The sequence below is a fragment of the Berghia stephanieae genome, chromosome 5 (assembly GCF_034508935.2).
Source record: "Berghia stephanieae isolate SIO BIC M18660-M18661 chromosome 5, UCSD_Bste_1.3, whole genome shotgun sequence".
Lineage (NCBI taxonomy): Eukaryota > Metazoa > Mollusca > Gastropoda > Nudibranchia > Aeolidiidae > Berghia > Berghia stephanieae.
In genome coordinates, this window is record NC_088364.1 from 39,705,667 (window position 1) to 39,727,478 (window position 21,812).

General features: G+C 35.3%; 1 protein-coding gene across 1 annotated transcript in view; it reads left to right on the forward strand.

The window, feature by feature from the left end:
* Positions 1-13,329: 13,329 nt before the first annotated feature.
* LOC144973940 (uncharacterized) overlaps positions 13,330-21,812 on the forward strand; it is a 46,258-nt gene continuing 37,775 nt past the window's right edge. The window contains exons 1-3 of the mRNA XM_078916829.1: positions 13,330-13,457; positions 17,743-17,813; positions 20,137-20,236. Coding sequence (XP_078772955.1) covers positions 13,330-13,457; positions 17,743-17,813; positions 20,137-20,236 — 299 coding nt within the window. The remainder of the gene's footprint in view (positions 13,458-17,742; positions 17,814-20,136; positions 20,237-21,812) is intronic.

The window sequence follows — 21,812 nt, forward strand, 5'->3', positions numbered from 1 at the left end:
TCTTTTTATTTGCTGCAGATCTATTGTTGTCATTATTTATAAAATCTTGTTTTGATATAAACATCTCTTAGTGTTGCCGTGAATCTGGGGAAAATGAAAAGCTACTGAGGGTGTAGAGAGTTTTTGAAGTATCACCAAGTCACAGACAAGAAAAGGAAAATGAATAAAATCAAATAATTGAGTCAAAATATAATTTATTTAACTCTGAGTGTAAGGCAGGAAAGACCTCTGTTAGAAATAGTTAGAATAAATGAACAGATGATTACTTAATAAGCAATGTCTGGAAACTACTAATTCAAGGATGGTATATTTATTAATGCTAATAAACAATCCACTTTCTAACCGTCACATTTTTGATAATATATGACAACATACTCTTGCTCTCTGTGAGATGAAATAACAGACATAGAAATACATATCATGTTACAACATCCTCTCGGATCCAATACTCCAAGTCAAAATCTAAGACTAAAACTAAAACATTCTAAAACAATTATCTAATATAGAGAAGGCACTCAAACATCTCTCTGCAATTCTCTCTACCAAACTATTGAAGTTGTCAGGCGGAAGCCTGCAAAAATTAGATTGACATTCACAGCACATACGATGATGGATGTATCTAAAAGGGATATCCCAATGTCAATATACAAGATCTCTATTTCTAATGTGATATAGCAAAAAAATCTGGTGTGATATCACTATACAAAAACGAAAAAAACTAGAGCATTTATATTACGCAATATCCACTTAACGTGCTCAAAGCGCTTTACAGGGGGTCCCTGGTCAACAGCAACACTTAACATGTAGAATGAGACATGACCCCTGTTAGGCAATATTACAATTTTTTCTGACAGAGACAACACTGTTAACGGTCAGGTACTCGTTTTACACCTAAGTACAGCGAGAGAATGTGAGTAAAGAACCTTTTCCAAGGACTCAACTATGTGCCGAGCGAGGCTCAAACCTTCTGATCCGAAAACGAGTGTCATACCACAAGACCACTTAGCTGCAGGTGGAAGCCTGCAAGTATAAGCATAATGCAAAATAAATTTTTGCCCCAAAATGAGCTGATCAGTATAACCAAATTAATGATGATAATTTGGGAATCATACCAAAATAAAAGTTATTACAATTAAAAAGAAAATAAAGAATGGAAATGGAAAAATAAATCCTGGAGAAGAGGGGGAGGAGTAATGGTTCCCCCCCCCCCCCCCCACTGGCCATTTTAAGGCGTAATGTATTATATATATTTAAGCAAAATAAAGATATATATATATATATATATATATATATATATATATATATATATATATATATATATATATATATATATATATATATATATATAATATTTATATTTATATTTATTTAAATATTTATAAATAGCTCCTTTTATCTAAAAGTTGAGCACAGTTATTTCAGGGTTTTTGTTTTTATAATGTATATATATATATATATATATATATATATATATATATATATATATATATATATATATATATAATTCAAGTGTAATTTTGCACAACAATAATGTTTCAAGAATTCACTATCTTCAGAAAGTGAAAGTAGATTGTTGTGGGTTTATTTAATAGAATGAAATCAATAGATTAAGGATGCGGTGAACACAAGCACCATTGTTAATTGAAGTAGGTCGCCGATTGCTTTTTTCCTTTGTTTTTGCATTATCTGTCTGCTTTTTTAAATAAAAAAAAGGAAGAAAGAAAAGAAAAGTTATGGATGTTAAAAGATTATGTTTGGACTCTGTTTTAATTTATGCATTATACTACTCATTACTACTGCTGTATTGTCCACTTCTAATCATGGGGCAATAGGGACTATAACTGTTGCAATACAGGGTAAGTGTTGTGAATGTGTTTTTTAAAACTATATATTTACAGGGGATCTGATAATACAATTGCTTGATAAAGCTGAGTTAATGGACGAGAAGATGACTACTTCTTTGATACACATATTGATTCCTGTTGTTGATAACAAAAATCACTTTGCTGATTTAGATGGATATGACAACATAACTACCCATCTGTTGCCCTTGATGAATACATGGCTCATGACTTCACAGTCTTTAGACCTAAAAAAGATCATTCTGAGTAAGTGGGGTATATTCTTATAAATATATTTCAGTTTAGTTAATTATTTGAGTTAGGTGAGAAATGAACATTGTAATTTATCTTATCTTATATTATCTTATCTTATCTTATCTTACTAAAGGCTTAATAGGAATAATCCTTCAAATGTCTTATACAATAGTTTATAATTACAGAATCTCATATAGCTTGCATTGTATCATTCACAGACAGTTTTACACAACTTTGAATATCAGGATATGTATCAATACCGCAATGTAAAATCGAAAAAGACTATCATAGAATACTGGTAATTGAAAATTGGTCATGATCGAATGAATCATAAATGTACAAAGTTCATAGTACAATGAAATGTTAATGACAAAAATAATCATGAAAGCAAAAACTATTATAATAATAATAATAATAATAATAATAATAATAATAATAATAAATACACATTTATATAGCGCTCATTCTCGTGTAAAACACAAGCTCTGGGAACTTTACAATATGAATATCAATTTTAAGTGAAAAAAATAAAATAATAATAATAATTCATTGCCAAATCAAGGATTCATAGAGTCAATAAAAACAAATACAGTAAAATGTGTTTTGAGATTCTTTTTAAAGGTAGGTAAAGACTTGCACTCCCTCAGACCACGTGGTAGTTCATTCCAAATCTTGGGACCGAAACAAGCAAACGATCTATCACCAAATGTTGTTCTTGATCTTTTTTCCGAAATGTTCGTTTGGTCATTACATGATCTTAAAGTGTAATTTTCAAATTTACACATGACCACGTGATCTGTGAGATATGCCGGTGCTATACCAGTCAAACACTTATAAACAAGACACGCTGCTTTGTAATATGTGCGCTTTTCAATGGGCAACCAGTGGAGAGAGGCCAACAAAGGGGTTGCATGATCAATTTTTTTTTTGCCAAAAACTAATCTTGCTGCACTGTTTTGCAGTAGTTGTAATTGTTTAATAGAAGCCTGAGGCAAGTTGACAAGCAGGGATTTACAATAATCTAGTTTCGAAAAAATGAGGGAAACAACCAATGTTTTACATGTTCCAATTGCAATATACTGACGGATCGAACTGATTTTCTTCAATTGAAAGTATAAAGATTTACAGAGAGCAGAAATGTGAGCTGACATTCACATTTCTGAATCAAAATAGACACCCAAATTTTTCACAGTCTTTGAAACTTTGATCTTTTCACCCCCAATCAACATCTCAAGACCATCATTCACCTTCAACTGCCCTCTATTTCCCACAATCATCACTTTTGTTTTTGACTCATTCATTTTCAACTTGTTTGCATCCATCCACTCTTTCACATCCGTCACAGTCACACATTCTTCCACACGTTTCACAATATTTTCGAGATTTTTAGTTTTATCAGTAGCATAAAGTTGCGTATTATCTGCATAGAGATGATAGCGCAGCCCATGACCAGTGATGACATTAGATAATGGAGAAGTATACAAAACAAAAAGAATTGGACTCAAAACAGAGCCTTGAGGAACACCAAAAGACAATGTATGTTGACGAGAAAGTTTATCTAAAATCATAACCTGTTGCTTTCTGCCATCTAAATAAGATTCAAACCACTGCAAGACAGTCCCAGACAAGCCAAAAGTTATATTAAGTCGTTTAATGAGAATACCGTGATCAATAGTATCAAACGCCGCCGAAAGGTCTAACAATGTCAGAGGAGAAACAGAACCTTTATCTCTTTATCTAAAACATCAAGCAAATCACTCGCAACACAGCACAGAGCAGTTTCTGTGCTGTGGTAAGAACGATAAGCTGACTGAAATTTTTCCCATAGATTGTTTTCGTGAAAGACGTCTGAGTACAACTTTTTCAAGGATTTTAGAAAGAAATGGCAGATTTGAGACGGGACTGTAGTTACTAAGGTCATTTACATCGAGATTTTGCTTTTTTTATGAGAGGCTTTACAATTGCATGTTTATAGATATCTGGGACTTGTCCTGAGATTAGTGACTGATTTATAATATAAGTTATGCAAGGTATCAATTCAGGAAGACATAATTTCAAAATATTAGTTGGTAAAGGATCTAAATCACATGATTTCGAGGAAGATGAACAAATTATTTTAGAAATCTCTTCTTCAGTTGTTTCTTTAAAACAAGAGAATCCCTGTGAACCCGAAAAGGGGTGGAGATTTATATCTTCATTTTGCACGAGGTCCAAATACATTTGATAAATTATGATTTTACATTAATTCAGATGTCATGCATTTTATTTGTCAACATTTACAAACCAGTCTACAAAATCATGAAATTAATGGAAACAATTATATCCACATGACAATTTAAAGTTACCCACCCATCAACATGACATGGGTATCCCCCCCCCCCCCCCCTCCTCAAACAATCATACGATTATATAGATTAAAAGAATTAGTTTATTTGTTTGTTTGTTTTTTTTTACTAAAGTTCATTTTGAGTCGGTCTTTCCATTTTGTCATCATTAAAAAAAAAAAATGACAAAAAACATTAGCTAGCTAATTTCTGAAACTTCTTCCACAGTGCTTTTGAGAGAAATGTTACAGTATAGACACCTTTCACTTTGTTTGTTGTCATATGGTGAAGTTAACAGTAATGGATCTGACAAGGACATTTTGAGTCAATCTCTTACACCTCCAGACTCTCCATTTTTAATGGGTCTCAAGCGTATGATGACTTGCAAAGAAGCAGAATTGACGATAATTTGTGTACAATGTCTCACTCAGATTTTAAATTTTGCTCATGGCACTGAGTATCTAAGAGGCATAATGGCATGCGATCTACCAGGTAAAATGTTTACTCCTTTTTTATTCAACTTTTCCCCCAGATTATTGGAATATGCTTCATGTATTTTAAAAGTTTAAGCACTTATTCACTATAAACACCATACTCTAAGAGCTTTACAATTTTTTTTTTTTTATCTACTGATGATGGAGCATAGGACAAGACTTCATAATTTTAGGCACTCGTACAATTTTTGGTTATATACATACAGCATTGCTTTACACCTGGGGGACTTTTGAATGACATTGATATCCGATTGAATGAGGATGTGTACAAAATTCCTTTCTCAAGGAAATATTATCAAGGAGTCTACTCACTAGATAGAACACTTTGACCTGATTAGTATCATGTTGTAGGTCAAGATTTTACCTTTGCTCCACAACGACACATAAGATATTTTCAACAGTGACTATTTCAAAAGTTTAAGAGTGGTGGGTGAATTCCCCTTAGGCATATGAACCTGGGTTCGTGAGTCTTACATCAGTCCATCCATGGATACCATTTGTTCTTTCCATGAGACTTTTGGCCTTGTTTTGAGATAGGACCATTAGGTTTTGCCATAAGGAAAACGTTCATTTTTGTTTACTTTTGTAGGTATATGTTTTTTCTAAGCAAATCATCTCTCTGGTGAGCAAAAATTCTATGACATGAACTTTGAGATCTTGTAACTTCCCTAATCATGATGAGCACTCAAGAGCTAACTCGACTACATTTATACAATAAATAATATATGATATACAAGGCCTCTTAGAATTTACTAGTTACGTTATAAGAAAACAATTGACAAGTTGTTTAAGATGATGTGAATAGAAGGATGGATTTTAATGAAATGAGTTTTTCTTATAAATGAATGATGATCACAGCTACAAATGAGTATATAATGATTTTATGTAACTTATGTGATCATGTGATGAGAGGATGACAGTCTTTCAAATAGTAACAGGATCTTTAGCTTGTGTTCAGATTTGTGGAGTTCCACTCCCTAGCAGAGAGCTACCCTTCTGACAATTCCAGGCTCCTATAACTTTATGACGATGATCCTCACTATTCAAGCAGATGTCATTATAAGGCTGTATGATAACAAAGAGGGCTTGGCTGCAACGTTTTGATGATAGAAAATCGATAAAATGAAGTTATCCACAAAATCCCGAGAGTAAGATACAAATTTTAAGATAAAAATTTGAAAATACAAATAGTATGAAGAAGTTTTATATTCTGGTCGTCGAGGCATACGTTTGTGAGTGAAGTGAGTAATGAAAATTAAATCAATCAGTTTATGTAATAAGTGGCTACATGACAAGGTTGAAAGATACAAATTTGAAAATACAAATAGTATGAAGAAGTTTTATATTCTGGCCGTCAAGGCATACGTTTGTGAGTGAAGTGAGTAATGAAAATTACATCAATCAGTTTATGTAATAAGTGGCTCTACATGACAAGGTTGAAAGAAAAATATTCACTTACTTGAAATGAATTCTGAGAGAAGGCTATTATAAGAATGATAATGTAATATTAGATAGTAAAGTTTTTCTAAGCCTACCGAAATATACAATGGAGTGAGATGAACTAAATTCTTATGTTTGTATTACTAAAATAAAAGTTTAGAAAAATAAAGGTGAATCATTGTTATGTGACAGTCTGAATGAAGCAAAAATTGCACGAAAATATAGACCAACCATTTTTATAAATTGTGCAAAGTGATTAAAGTATTGAAAGTTGTTTGAAAAATTAATGTCATAACGACACTTAGACCAAAATGGAATATTTAATGTGTAACTTATAATGTTTTTTAAAAAATACTGACACTATGATAAAAGCAATAAACAACTTGTAGACTATAAATATTACTTGCATATAATAATGATTTTGTTTTATTTATTTTATTTAAGTGATTATTTCATCAACAATTATCCGTTATCGCATTTTGTAGTTTGAGTTATAGTTTGAAAACTTTATTGCCATTGTTTACAAATCACTTAATGGGTACAGTCTTAAACTATGATGACAGAGTCACAATAAAAATATATTTTCCTAAGAAAAATGAATGAGTAAATTTAATAATCTCTGAGTCTAACCCTCGAAATGAAATAACAGTGTTGCAAGCGCTGTAACATCACTAAAATAAGTTTTGATATACATTATTAAAGGTCTACTGTGTAGAAACTGTTATCTAGTTTTTGAAATTTTGTTTTTCCTTTTATGTTATCTTGATTGACTTTCAGAGTTTGTCTTTGAGTCGCTGCACACTAGTGATAATAATCAACTTGAGTAAGAATCTTTTATTTAATTTTCCAAAATTCATTATTGAAATATTGCAGTCACGTCTCTATAAACCAGCATTCTGTTATCTGGATAGGTGAAGTAGTGACAGATTTTTTCTTCTTTATTTGTACACAATAGTCTAGAACTTCTTTGATTCCGGTTCTGACCATCAATTTGGGAACATGTTAGAATAAAAAAATTATGCTGTCACTCTCCAAACTCTCAAATTTAGAACTATCCACCTCCATTTGACAGATTTCCATTATGTGTCAGGTCTAACTCATCAATGATAACAAAATAGGTTGGACACAGGGAGAGGTAAGTTCCATGCATACACCAAGGTGCTTGCATTCGTTGTGATATGAATCACTACTCACTATGGTAGGGTAGCAGCAGCTTCTAATGGTGTCACATTACTGTGTTATGATGATCTATCCAGGCCGCAAATTCATTGCTGCATACCTGTATGGTTGCAAACCCACCAGAAAGCTTCGCCACAACGCTACTCTCGACTAGATGCTCTGCTGTTTTGGGTTCTTGACCTAAACAGGTACATGTGCAAGTGGAAAGTCCCCACTGATGAAATGATGATGTCTTCTATTCACCCCATTGCTGTCCATAACACTCTCTTTGACCCTTAACTTTAGGCTCTTTAGTGTAAACACTAACACCCTCTCTGAGCCTCGAGTGTCCTCTCATTGGACTACTGTATAGCCTTGGATCTGTAATCGAGAAGATTGCATGCCTGAATAAAGATGGGTCTCCCGTAATCGGAGAACGTCAACTACAGACGGCCAGTAGCTTTGACAAAGGCTCATTTTTGGCCATTCTCTGGCTCTTGATATTGAGGCACAATATTTGTGTATATCACATTTTTCTGCTAAAGTTGAATTGGGATGCTAGCTTACTTGTCATGCATGTCAGTGACCCTGACGACACGAATGCGATAGTATTTGGCTAAGCATTGAGAATGAGAACTAGACATGAACATGATAACTGGTGACCGCCATCACATGAAAAAACAAACTATTGGCGCATAAATATTGAAGGGGGGGAAAATGTGAGTGACCTTATTTATTTCTATATGCTCTAATCAACATTATGCGATTGAAACAAGTTGCTGAGAACAGATGGTCGGATTATAGAATGTGACTATTTTATATTTATAATGCATTTTGGATATTGTGTTGCAAACTGAACTGTTTTCCTAGCCTGGTTTATTATTTGATTTATTGTTCTGATTGGTTATTGCTGTTTTATTTACATTTTGGTCCATGAATTTAAGGAGCATGGTTGTGTGAAACACAGATATTTTATGAAATACAGGTTTTAAATACCATATAAGAAATGCTTTTGACAGCAGAAAATAAATTGACCCACTAACCTACTTGTCTTAGGCTTCTCAAAAAGTAGGGGATACCATATCTCATAATTGGCTTCTTTCAAAAATAGATTGGGATATTACTATTTACAATGAAGACTAGCTAGAAAAAACAAAAAGTTACTTGACTGTTTGAGGACTGGATCTGTAATATATTTTAAGAAATAGTCATAGATGGGCATTAATGTGATAAATCTTAGGATCCTCCTGCCTTTTGATATTCAATAACAATTTAGGGAACACCACTCACTTAACTTAAAAAGTATTATCTGACGACAGTATCTTATTTAGACTTTTCGATAACCAGAATTACATATACTTACAGAAAAAAACAATCTATAATGGATAAAAACAGCAGATGAAATTGAACCCTTACATATGTAGTGTAATGTCAATAACAAACGGAAATAAACAATGGAATGCGACTACAAAATGCCTGGTCACTCTTTAAAACATGTTGACAGCATACTTAAACTGGGAGTTTACCTCCAATGGTCATTGAAATGGGACCAAGATATCAATAATTTAGTTGCTAATAAATCAATATGCTTTCTGAGAGGACAACATTGCCCACCAAAAGTAAAAACACAAGTTCACTACGAATTTCTTAAACCTATAGTAACATATGCATACACTTTGGGACCTGTGCTAAGTTACACCAAAGACATTTATTTGTTAAATTCAATCTTCCGTTATTTTATTCACAATCCAAGTAACATCGGAGAAACCTGCTATAAAGTCTTTGTACGCTAATTTTAGATTATAGTTTATGTGTTTGGGACTCCAAGAATAAAAAGCATATGGAACAGCTCAAGAAAATTCATGTAGGTTTGTTTGTAACAACTACAGGAGGACTGAAAGCTATATTGAGATGCGCAAGAGCCTAAACTGGTTGCCATTACATGAAAGACGCACTATACAAAATGCCAAAGTCCTCTTTAAGGCCCATCACAGACTGACAACAATCCCAATTGATTGCTTATCTCAAACAAACAAAACAGCACTCGTACCAGGTCCAGCAATCATGAGTTAATGCTCGTTTTTTCCAAACACCATCTGAATATGGAATTCTCTGCCCAAAAATAGAAAAAAATTAAAGGCCAAATTGAATTGGACAGAGAAATCGATAAAAATAAAAGCCTAGGCTCATCCATTTGTTCTCTCCATACTCACGGCCATGATTATCTTCGATGCGCTGAGTCGCAACTTAATGACAAGACAAGAAGACTTACTTGACTTGTGCCTCTTGGTTCCTTGCGAAACATAGGGCCTCAACAGCACTCTTCCATCTTCTGTTCTTGGCACAGACCTTTGCCTCACTCCAGATAAGATTGAAGACATACAAATCTTGGTGAAGGCTTCTCCTCCAAGTCTGTTTTGGACGACCTCGTTTCCTCTTGCCCTGCAGTTTCCAATCGAGAGCCGGCTTGGTTACATGGCTTTTTCCGCAGGGTATGGCCAACCTATCGCCACTTTCTGCACCTGACCTGGACATCCATTTGTTCTTGTCCAAAGGTCAGTGTTTGGCACTTTGTCAAACGATTTCAACTTGAGGATTTGTTGAAGACAGCGATTGACAAAAGTTTGTATCTTGGCTGATGTGGTCAAGATTGTTCACCAAGTCTCTAACCCATAGAACAGGACTGCTTTAACATTAGTGTTAAATATTTTAAGCTTAGTGTTTGTGGGTATGCTGGAAGCTTTCCATATTGGTCTCAATATTGTAAATGCCTGGCATGCTTGCTTGATTCTAGCAATGATGTCTTCATCAGTTCCACCTGACTGACTGATTTTGCTGCCAAGGTATGTTAATTCTCCGACATATTCGATTGCTGTACCAGTGATGGTGATTTGTGATTCTTGTTTGGCAGTTATACGCAATAGTTTTGTCTTCTCTTCACTAATCTTGAGGCCAACTCGCTGAGCTGTTTCTTCCAGGGCCGTGACTTTGTTCTACATGTCCTGTAGGCGGTGTGAGAGGATGGCTAGGTCATCTGCAAATTCAAGGTCTTCAAGTCTTTTTGAAAATGTGCATTGAATGCCATTGTTGGAGTTTCCATATGTTGTCTTTGTCACCCAGTCTAATACCACAAGAAATAGGTAATATAAAAATCCTCTGAGAGTCGACCATAATGGATGACTTGGCAGGAGAACGCGTCATAAAGTTGTTTGATGATGTTTACAAACTTATCTGGCACCCCATAGTGGAAAAGGTTGCTCTCTATGTTGTCAAATGCTTTCTCTTAGTCTATAAAGCATACGTATGGGGACGATTTCCACTCAATTGACTGCTCAACAATGATTCTTAGAGTTGCAATTTGGTCTGTGCATGACCGTTCTTTTCTGAAACCTGCCTGCTCTTCTCCAGCGTAACTTTCATCCTGTCAAGCATGATTGTTGTGAGCACTTTGCTTGGTATGGGCAACAAGTTGATTCTTCGCCACTTGCCACACTGGGATAGATCGCCATGATTGGGTAACTTTACTAGCAGGCCCTTCTTCCAATCAGATTGTATTTCCTCATTTGTCCAGATCAAGCTGAACAGGTGGTGGAGTTGATCGACGATTGTGTTCCCTCCCTCTTTCAAGACTTCAGCAGGGATGTTATCTGTGCCAGAAGCTTTTCCATTTTTCAGACTGCTAAGTGCCCTTCAGATCTCCGTCTTTGTGATTTCACCTGTATTGATATTGAGGGGTTCTCCAGGGTTCAGGTGTGATCTTAGAACTGGGAGTGGTCTGTTAAGCACTTCATGGAAGTGTTCTTTCCATCGTTTGAGTTGTTCTTCTATTTATGTGATTAGCTTCCCATCTTTGTCTTTGACATGTCTATTTGGGTTGTTTTTTCGACCGCTCAACAATCTGGTGGTGGCGTAGAGAGTCTTAAGATCTCCTTTCCCTGTCGCTTCCTCTGCTTTATCAGCAATTTCATTTGTCTGCCCCAGCCGTTTCTTCACTTAGTTGGCCACTGTAGTGTATCTTGTTGCTGTCATTTGCTTTTGGAATCTAGTTTTCGCATTGTTCGTTGCATGTTTCGCCCTTCTCCTGTCTTCTAATTTCTGTCATGTCTCCTCTCTGATCCATGGTTTCTTTTTTGGGTTGTGGTCTTCCAAGCACTTCTTCACATGTCCCTGTGATGAGTTGTCCATACTGTATCTGTTTCCTCAGGCTCATGTGTTTGAAGCACGTAAAAGCGGTTTTGGAGTCAAATCTTAAATGTTTTTTTAGTGTTTGGTCGTTTCAGCGTTTTATCATATTTTACTCTAGGGTTTGAAATTTATTTCTTTTGTGTCTTCTATCCCCTTATGTCTGTTTTCCAACACGCTTTCTGTCTTTGTCTTGGAATGAGATTACTTGGCTTTGTCCTGACCCTGGACGGAGTCCTGCCTGGGAGAGAAACAGTCAAATGCATAGTTATTGTTTTGGGAGATGATAATTTTTTCCTTGTAAATTTCTCTGTTATGTATCATTATATTTGTTATTTTGAGTGTATAATGTGAGCATTTGAGTGTATTCCTCTTTGTTGGATTTTGTGCTTGTGTCCGGATGAGACTTATATGTGATCTCAAACTAAGTACATTGATGATATGCTCTTGGAATCTACATCTGATCCCTTTTGTTCCCAGTTCCCCTATGTCTTACTTTTTCTTGGGTGCTTTAATTGTGATTCTAGAACTTTTTACTATCCCATTTTCTTCCTTTTTACTGGCGCTGATATAACCTAAATGTGTTGCAAGCGCCGTAAAACCCTTAAAAACAACAAACAAATTTATTTCTTGCCGACATTCGCATCATGATCTTTGCAACAAGGTGATGGTCTGAACCGATGTCTGTACCTCGCCGAGCTCGTACATCTAGTAATGAGCTTCTGTACCGTTGTCTCACCATGACATGGTCTATTTGGTTTTCTGTCTGATGATCTGGAGACATCTTTGTAGCTTTGTAGCAACGCTTGTGTGGGAAAAGTGTGCCGCCAATCACTAGGTTGTTTGTAGTACAGGAGTTGGCCAAAGGTTCTCCATTCTCCTTCATCTGGCCAATGCCATGCTTTCCCATTTCATGCTCTATATCTACATTGATGTCTCCAACCTTTGCATTCATATCCTCCTTGAGTATTAGCATATCTCCATATCTCTGTTTGGGATCTTATTTACCACTGCCTGTAGTTGGGCAATAGAAGTTGTCTTTAATTTCTTCCTCTGCTGTGTTTGTGGAGGCATAGCACATGACTAGGAACACCTGGAAACGAGCAGAGAAACGTGCAGTAACGATACAATAAGAGTTTCCCATTCCAAGAGGCTTTTAGCAGCTGCTTTGGATAAAAGGAGGCCCACTCCTGCTTCATGGTGATCGCTGATGTCTTTTCCTGAATATATCAATGTTTCTCCTGTTTGCAATGTTGTCTCTCCGTGGCCATTCCAATGGACTTCACCACTGCCCATAAGGGTGAGTCTGTATCTGTTCATCTCTGTCACTGCTTGAGCACATCTACCAGACTCTCAGAGCGTTCTCACATTCCACGTACCTAATAGGATGGGCTTTTTCTGTGATAACAATATTGGAGGCTTTATCAAGGGTGTTCTTGGGCAAAGAGGGTTTGTCAGCTCTGCAGCTCCCAGGTGGGTTTGGCCATAGCGCGTCATCATTCTCCTGGTTGGAACCCCTGGTCTCCCGAGAACTGAATTTGTGGTTATATTGCTGTTGTAGGTTTCTGTAACTTTCTATTTTCAAATAGACGGGTAGTTGGCCCATCGCATAACCCCCAGACTTGGAGGACCAGGATGAATTTTGGAGATTCACTCCTAGACTGGTTACTCTCCCGAGTTAGTGAGCCCAGTCTACCCACGGTTTTCTGTTGGGGTTTCCTTCCCTTAGACGATTGTCTTCCATGCCTAATGAGCTCCATGAGGCAGGATACAAAAGAACACTTTTTGCCAGAATAAGAAGATAAGCAAGGTTCTATGGCCATGTAATGCGGAGAAAGAGAGGATAGAGAAGCTGATGACAACAGTAATGATAGCTGGAAAGCGTCAGCAGAAAGACAGAGGATGAAATTGGTGGACAACATTAGGAATTGGACACAAGGAAGAAGAAATGTGGAAACCATCAGGGAATCGAACAATAGAGAGGGTTGGAAAGGCATGTTCGCCCATGTTTGGAACCAGGGCACCAGGATGATGATGATGATGATGATGATGATGATGATGATGATGATGATGATGATGATGATGATGATGATGGAACTAAACCAACCTTCTTCAATAAATGCATTTTTAAAAAAAAATAAAAAAAATTGAAAGTTAAATTTTAAAGATGAATTTTTATCTTCAAAACCTTGACATACTACCCTTTTGAGACAATTGGTCTCAGTACAATACAGAATCTTATAAAGACAGTGGTTTCGCTCAGACCATCAGGGTATGGAGAATCGTCCCTCCAAAATTCATAGACCTAAGCAATACTGACAGTTTCAGCAGATCATTTTACATCGTTTATCAAAAAAAACTTGTACAAAGTGGAACTCTAATAACTATAAATATCTGAAGTGTTGGGGAAAGTGTCTTTTGCAGATTGCGACATTGAGCTGAACCTGAACTTCTTACTATATTCCCTTTTAAGAATTATGTGAGATATGTTGGTATTTGATCCATGCAGTATTTACTTAGGGAGCTGGGGGAGGGGGAAATGGAGCAAGAAGCATGTTTTCTGGTTCGTGAGATGCCGACAAGACAAGACAATAATTGTCTAATAATGATAGTGTATAACATCTTGGTTGCTGTACAAGTTTCCAGAGACATAGTATTAGTTGTTAATGCTATTCTTATTCAAAAGCATATAATAATAATAATAATAATAATAATAATAATAATAATAATAATAATAATAATAATAATAATAATAATAATAATACACATTTCTATAGCGCTCATTCTAGTGTAAAACACAAGCTCTGGGCACTTTACAATATAAATATCAATTTTAAGTGAAAAAAAAATAAATAACAATAATAATTCATAGCCGAGCCAAATCAAGGATTCATAGAGTCAATAAAAACAAATACAGTAAAAATGTGTCTTGAGATTCTTTTTAAAGGTAGGTAAAGACTTGCACTCCCTCAGACCACCTGGTAGTTCATTCCAAATCTTGGGGCCGAAACAAGCAAACGATCTATCACCAAATTTTGTTCTTGATCTTTTTTCCGAAATGTTCGTTTGGTCATTACATGATCTTAAAGTGTAATTTTCAAATTTACACATGACCACGTGATCTGTGAGATATGCCGGTGCTATACCAGTCAAACACTTATAAACAAGACACGCTGCTTTGTAATATGTGCGCTTTTCAATGGGCAACCAGTGGAGAGTGGCCAACAAAGGGGTTGCATGATCAAATTTTTTTTTGGCCAAAAACTAATCTTGCTGCACTGTTTTGCAGTAGTTGTAATTGTTTAATAGAAGCCTGAGGCAAGTTGACAAGCAGGGAGTTACAATAATCTAGTTTCGAAAAAATGAGGGAAACAACCAATGTTTTACACGTTCCAATTGCAATATACTGACGGATCGAACTGATTTTCTTCAATTGAAAGTATAAAGATTTACAAAGAGCAGAAATGTGAGCTGACATTCACATTTCTGAATCAAAATAGACACCAAAATTTTTCACAGTCTTTGAAACTTTGATCTTTTCACCCCCAATCAACACCTCAAGACCATCATTCACCTTCAACTGCCCTCTATTTCCCACAATCATCACTTTTGTTTTTGATTCATTCATTTTCAACTTGTTTGCATCCATCCACTCTTTCACATCCGTCACACATTCTTCCACACGTTTCACGATCTATCACCAAATTTTGTTCTTGATCTTTTTTCCGAAATGTTCGTTTGGTCATTACATGATCTTAAAGTGTAATTTTCAAATTTACACATGACCACGTGATCTGTGAGATATGTCGGTGGTATACCAGTCAAACACTTATAAACAAGACACGCTGCTTTGTAATATGTGCGCTTTTCAATGGGCAACCAGTGGAGAGTGGCCAACAAAGGGGTTGCATGATCAAATTTTTTTTGGCCAAAAACTAATCTTGCTGCACTGTTTTGCAGTAGTTGTAATTGTTTAATAGAAGCCTGAGGCAAGTTGACAAGCAGGGAGTTACAATAATCTAGTTTCGAACAAATGAGGGAAACAACCAATGTTTTACACGTTCCAATTGCAATATACTGACGGATCGAACTGATTTTCTTCAATTGAAAGTATAAAGATTTACAAAGAGCAGAAATGTGAGCTGACATTCACATTGACCTGACTTGACTTAGATGCCTTTCGCGTCTCGACCGAAAGATCGGGTCGCCTTGGCTGTTTCCAGTATTTCCTGTGTGAGGTGTCTCCAATATTGCCGGTCCTCTGCTAGGGTTCTCATATTTTCAAGGTCCCCTGCCGTTATGAGACTAATGCTTTGTCCAAGTGTTGTGAGGTTTTTGTTTAGGATCACAGGGAGTGTTGTGATCGGTCTTCCTCTGAAAAGGTTCCCGTGTTTTTGGAAGTATCCCGACATGGCTTGGTTAGCTGGTATGTTTTTGTCCCTGCGTAGTATGTGACCGAAAAGTTGCCATCGTTGTTGCAAAATGTCAAGGGAGATTGGTCTTTCTTTTGTGATCTTATTTTCTGAATCAAAATAGACACCCAAAATTTTCACAGTCTTTGAAACTTTGATCTTTTCACCCCCAATCAACACCTCAAGACCATCATTCACCTTCAACTGCCCTCTATTTCCCACAATCATCACTTTTGTTTTTGATTCATTCATTTTCAACTTGTTTGCATCCATCCACTCTTTCACATCCGTCACACATTCTTCCACGCGTTTCACAATATTTTCGAGATTTTTAGTCTTATCAGTGGCATAACGTTGCGTATCATCTGCATAGAGATGATAGCACAGCCCATGACCAGTGATGACATTAGATAATGGAGAAGTATACAAAACAAAAAGAATTGGACCCAAAACAGATCTGTGCAATAAATCAAATACCAATTGTTGGATACTGAGTTTTGGCACATTTTATTTTCATTGGAAACACATTACGAAACTGAGTATAAGTTTTGTTGTGTGTTTTAATTTAATAAACTATTAAATGATTTAAAAGCCCCCCAGTTTATGATTATATCAGTAACTTAATCATTTAATACAAGAACTATTTATGAAACAAAAGAAAGCCCTACAATTTTATATAGCATTGACTAGTTGAATGAAGAGAAAGTTTCTATTGTATAGGTAGTTGTCATTTATCTATTTATTTATGAGGTCACTTCCTTCCCCCCCCCCCCCCCCCCCTGCCTTTACCTTAGTTTCTACTCGTACATTTATATCTTGCGTATCTTGCAGGGAAGATGAAAGAATATGTATAATATTTCGGAAACAGGTTGAGACATTTGTTCTCTTTGTGAAAAAAAACCCCCAAAAGATGATCATTAAATAATATCCTCAAGCTATGATTGCTCTATAGTGAATTGCGTCATAATTGCAGCTACATCATTGTAATGGTATTTTGTATTTTTTAGAATATCTGGTTTTAATGAGATAATGTTGTTTGACAATTCATTCCATTACTGACGAAATAGAAATCCACTACCTAATTCTGATATTATGTCAATGCAAACCAGGCATTGAAAATTGAGTTTAAAGAGGTGCAACGGTTTTGTGAGAATAATGCAGTTTCCTGATAACACTTAGAGGGTCCTGAGAGCTCAATTGGTAGAGAATTCGCTTCACACACAAAGGGATCGAGATCGATCCCGGGTGCAGTCGAGATTTTTTTCTGACCCCACTGTCCACCCAGCAGTGATTGGGTAGCTGGATCTGTTAGATCTGGTGGAAAGTACTTTGCGATATACTAGAGTACTCTCCAAAGGATAGCAAACAATTGCTATTGTCCATTTCACGCTATAGAAACTGGGCTAAACTCCGGTACCGTGGGCCTCATGGCTCTGAAGGATTTTTTTTTTAATTTATAGCAACTGAAACCCCCACCCCTCCCACCCATCCCTACCCCTGCCTTCAAATTGTAATATTGATATTTCGACTTTAATCAGAATCATTTTCGATGGGATATAATATCATATTTAAGTGGGATTGGGGCTGCAAATATTTCATATGTCCTTTACATGTTATTTTTATATTGATGTTACAGAACTACCTTCGAGTGTATAAACGTAATGGTGGATACTGATGAATTTTTCCAACGGTGTCATGCTGTTTATGGTGGGTAATTTTCTATTTTTTTTAGGAGGTGGGAGTTGGGGGGGGGGGGGCAGATGGTTGGAGGTTGGCTTTCAATTATTTTATTAACATTTCAAAAAGTGATTTTTGGTATAGTGACTAGAATATATGAATGGAAAACATCTTATATCTTATCATGTTCAACCTTTGTTTAAGAAGTTTTACGTTCGATCGAAAGACAAAATTGCTCGCTACTCTTCAGATTTGATAAAAGTTTATTACAAAGTTCTTTCCGTCAGATCTAATAATCATCAAGGTTAACTTATTGTGAAAAAGTTATGATTTCTAGCTGATATTGCATTCTTTGATACCTCTAGATCAATTAGAATCAAATTATTGAAAATGGTAACATCTATTGTCCCTTTGCAATTTCAAAATTATTCATTGTTTACACCTTCTGACTTATCATTTAACCTTAGTTATTTATACAGGTAAAAGAAGGAATTTATTTTTATAACCAGTGAATTTTTAAATTATATATTTTAAATGGAAAATAGTTGGGTTTTTTTAAATAATTGAAACTGTCTATACCCATAATTCTTGAAAAAGATGGTGCCTTTTCGTTTTTGCTTCTGATATTGCATATTGCCTGATTTACATATTGAAGTGCTATCCTGAACTGATTTTGCCTATAGAAGCATTGATGCTATTGTTTTTCTTGATGGTTACATTTGACTGGCATTCAAACTTAAGTACCTTGCACATTTGATAATGCTCACTATGGTCCCATGAATGGATTAATTACGAAACATATGATTATGCATTTAGGCAAATCATTATACCCCTATTTTCATAAAATTTGGACCTGCACGTTTTTTTTATCTTAAATTCAATCTAATACAAAATTGTCATAGCTCCATAATGGAAGATTAATGCAATATGAGAGTGGAAGGGGAATATGGCATTAATATGTACATCATAATTTCCTTTGATGGATATTTTTCCATGATCCATACACCGATATATTATTCCAAACTTTTTGGGGGAAAGCTTTTACACGTATTCGCAGCTTAAATTTGACTTTTCTCCCTTAAAATCTTAACAAATATCCCTTAGTAGAAGATCAGCAAGTCCATTAAATCTGTAATAATCATGTCATCTAAAAGCCAGTAATAAGGTGTATAAGTCAGTAAAAACCCAATAAAATTCACTATTGAATGTGTTAAAGTTAGCGTTGAGGATCTTAAGAAATTTTCGTTGAGTTCAAGTTAACATCTTAAATCACGAGAGCTCATTAAATACATCCTCTACTGCAGACATTAAAAAAAATTCTCCCGCGCCACAGCACACATTAAAAAAAAAATCTACTCATTATATGGAATCAGGATTTTGCAAGGTTAATATATCATTTCTGGAACAATTATATAATTTGACTTGAATATTTGTTCTAATTTCTTTAGTGGTGATCCTATCCTTTCTTTTTTCGTGACCCATTTAATCACCTTTCAGAGTTACACAATTAATTAGTCTATCATAGCAACACAGACTAGATTTTTCAGTGAAAGACATTGACTAATTCATTAACTGAAAGTGAGAGAGAGTTTAAGTGTGGGTGGGGATCCTGACCTCCCATAGTGGTCAGGGAGGTACATACTGTGTCTTCTATCCCCTTATATCTGTTCTCCAACATGCTTTCTGAGATTACTTGGTTTTGTCCTGGTCCTGGCCGGAGTCCTAGCTGGGAGGGAAACAGTCAAATGCATAGTTATTGTTTGGAGAGATGATCTTTCTTTCCTTGTAAATTTCTCTGTTATGTATTATTATATTTGTTATTTTGAGTGTATAATGTGAGCATTTGAGTGTATTCCTCTTTGTTGGATTTTGTGCTTGTGTCCGGATGAGACTTATATGTGATCTCAAACTAAGTACATTGATGGTATGCTCTTGGAATTTACATCCGATCCCTTTTGTTCCCAGTTCCCCTATGTCTTAATTTTTCTTTGGTGCTTTAATTGTGATTCTAGAACTTTTTACTACCCCATTTTCTTCCTTTTTACTGGCGCTGATATAACCTAAATGTGTTGCAAGCGCCGTAAAACCCTTATAAACAAAACAAAAACAGAATTTAAGTGGTGGAGGCAAAGAAAGTAATGCAACTTCGCTTGGAGCATTATTATTTATCCCAAAAGAAAAAAGAAAAACAAAAGGAAACCACAAAAGCAAAACACACATTAAAATGGATAAAGTTAAGTTTAAAAAAAAATTGAAATTTGTTTGTGTAGATAAGTGAAAAATATCTTTGGCGTTATGGATTGTCATAAATTTTTTCCCTATATTAGTTAAGTTCTCATGTTCACTTTTAAAGGAATTGATACTGTCTTAAAGACAGTGCGAGAGGCAATTAACAGTCAAAGGCTTTCTGTTGCTGTATCTGGTCTACGTCTCCTTTGGTGCATCCTTGAAAAGTAAGTTGTTTTTGTGTTGTTTTAATTTCTGAAATAAAACTTATTGCCATTTCCTATTGCATAATAGCTTGAAAGCGTCAATAGTTTATTTAATTCATTATTATTTATGCTACACAGATGCACTGGCAGGGATCACCAGCCAGGAAGGAGACAGTCAAATTTAAAATTCATTTTTTTAGATGATATTGTCCCCTGTAAATCATCTCTCTGATATGTACTTTTATAGTTATTAGTTTGGAATATGTCAACATTGTTTAGAGTTATCGACAACAAGAATTACATCTACTTTGCTTCTGCATGGATGGGGCTTTTAGTAATATTAAAATGCACTCCAAATTTTAAAATTTAAATTTGAGTGTATCCTTCATAAATGGCTTCTTACAAAACTAGATTGTAATATAACCATTGACAATGAAAACCAAAAACTAAGAACAAAAAATTACTTGAACAATTTGAAGACTGACACGGTAATATATACAAGAAATAGTCCGAGATGGGTATTAAAATGATAAATATGATGTCTTAAGACCCCTCTGTTTGAACACCACTCTCTAAACTTAAAAATGATTTGCTGCCTACAGTTTATTGTTTAGAGTTATCGACAACCAGAATTACATCTAATTTGCTTCTGCATGGATGGGGCTTTTAGTAATATTAAAATACACTCCAGTGCAGTTTCCTCAAACTCCTTGGGACATGCAAAAAAAGTTTGAGATGACCGTGCTTTGCCAGAGCGACTTGATGGAGTCTTAGCTTTGTACCCAAATGATAGTTAATTTCTTGAGGATAAATAAAGGGAATTTTAACATTTATTTACTTTATTGATATTTTGAGGGATATAACTTTATACATGACATGTTACAAGTAAGGGCTTGGTGTGGGTATAGGGAGGTTGTTGTATCACAATTTATTCATTTACCAACATAGTCAACCATTAGCAAATCATGGCATGTGGCAGTGAAATGAGAAATCTTGAAATGATAAGAATAATCAGAGCGGTGTTGGTTAAGTGGAATAGCGACGGAGTGTGTGAGTGGCTGTGTGTGTCTGCGTGTGTATCATACTGCAGTGTAAATAGATAAACAATAAACACTCAACGTAACTGTCGATGTCATAATCATCAGTGGTCGAAATCACAGGGTGCATTTTTTAAAAACCTTTAATTATTTTAGGTTGGTTGAAATTCATTTGAGGTAACCTATTTTAAGGTAAAAATTAGTACAAGGAAGGAAAGGAATGGACTGATAACAAAGAATAATAAGGAAAAAATTTGGGACATTCAAATGTTCAAGGAAACCTTGTTTGAGGAAACCATACTCGAGTGTAGGTACATTGATGGATTGCTTGTGGAATCTTTTGTTCCATATTTGAATCAGTCCCTTTTGTCTTGCTTTTTCTTGGGCTCGTTTAACTTTCAGATATACAACTTTTCCTCTATCATCTCATTTTTTACTGGTGCTGAAATGGCCTAATAATCTCACAAAAAAAACAAAACATTCTTTTTCTTCTTCCTATTATTATTATTATTATTATTATTATTATTATTATTATTATTATTATTATTATTATTATTATT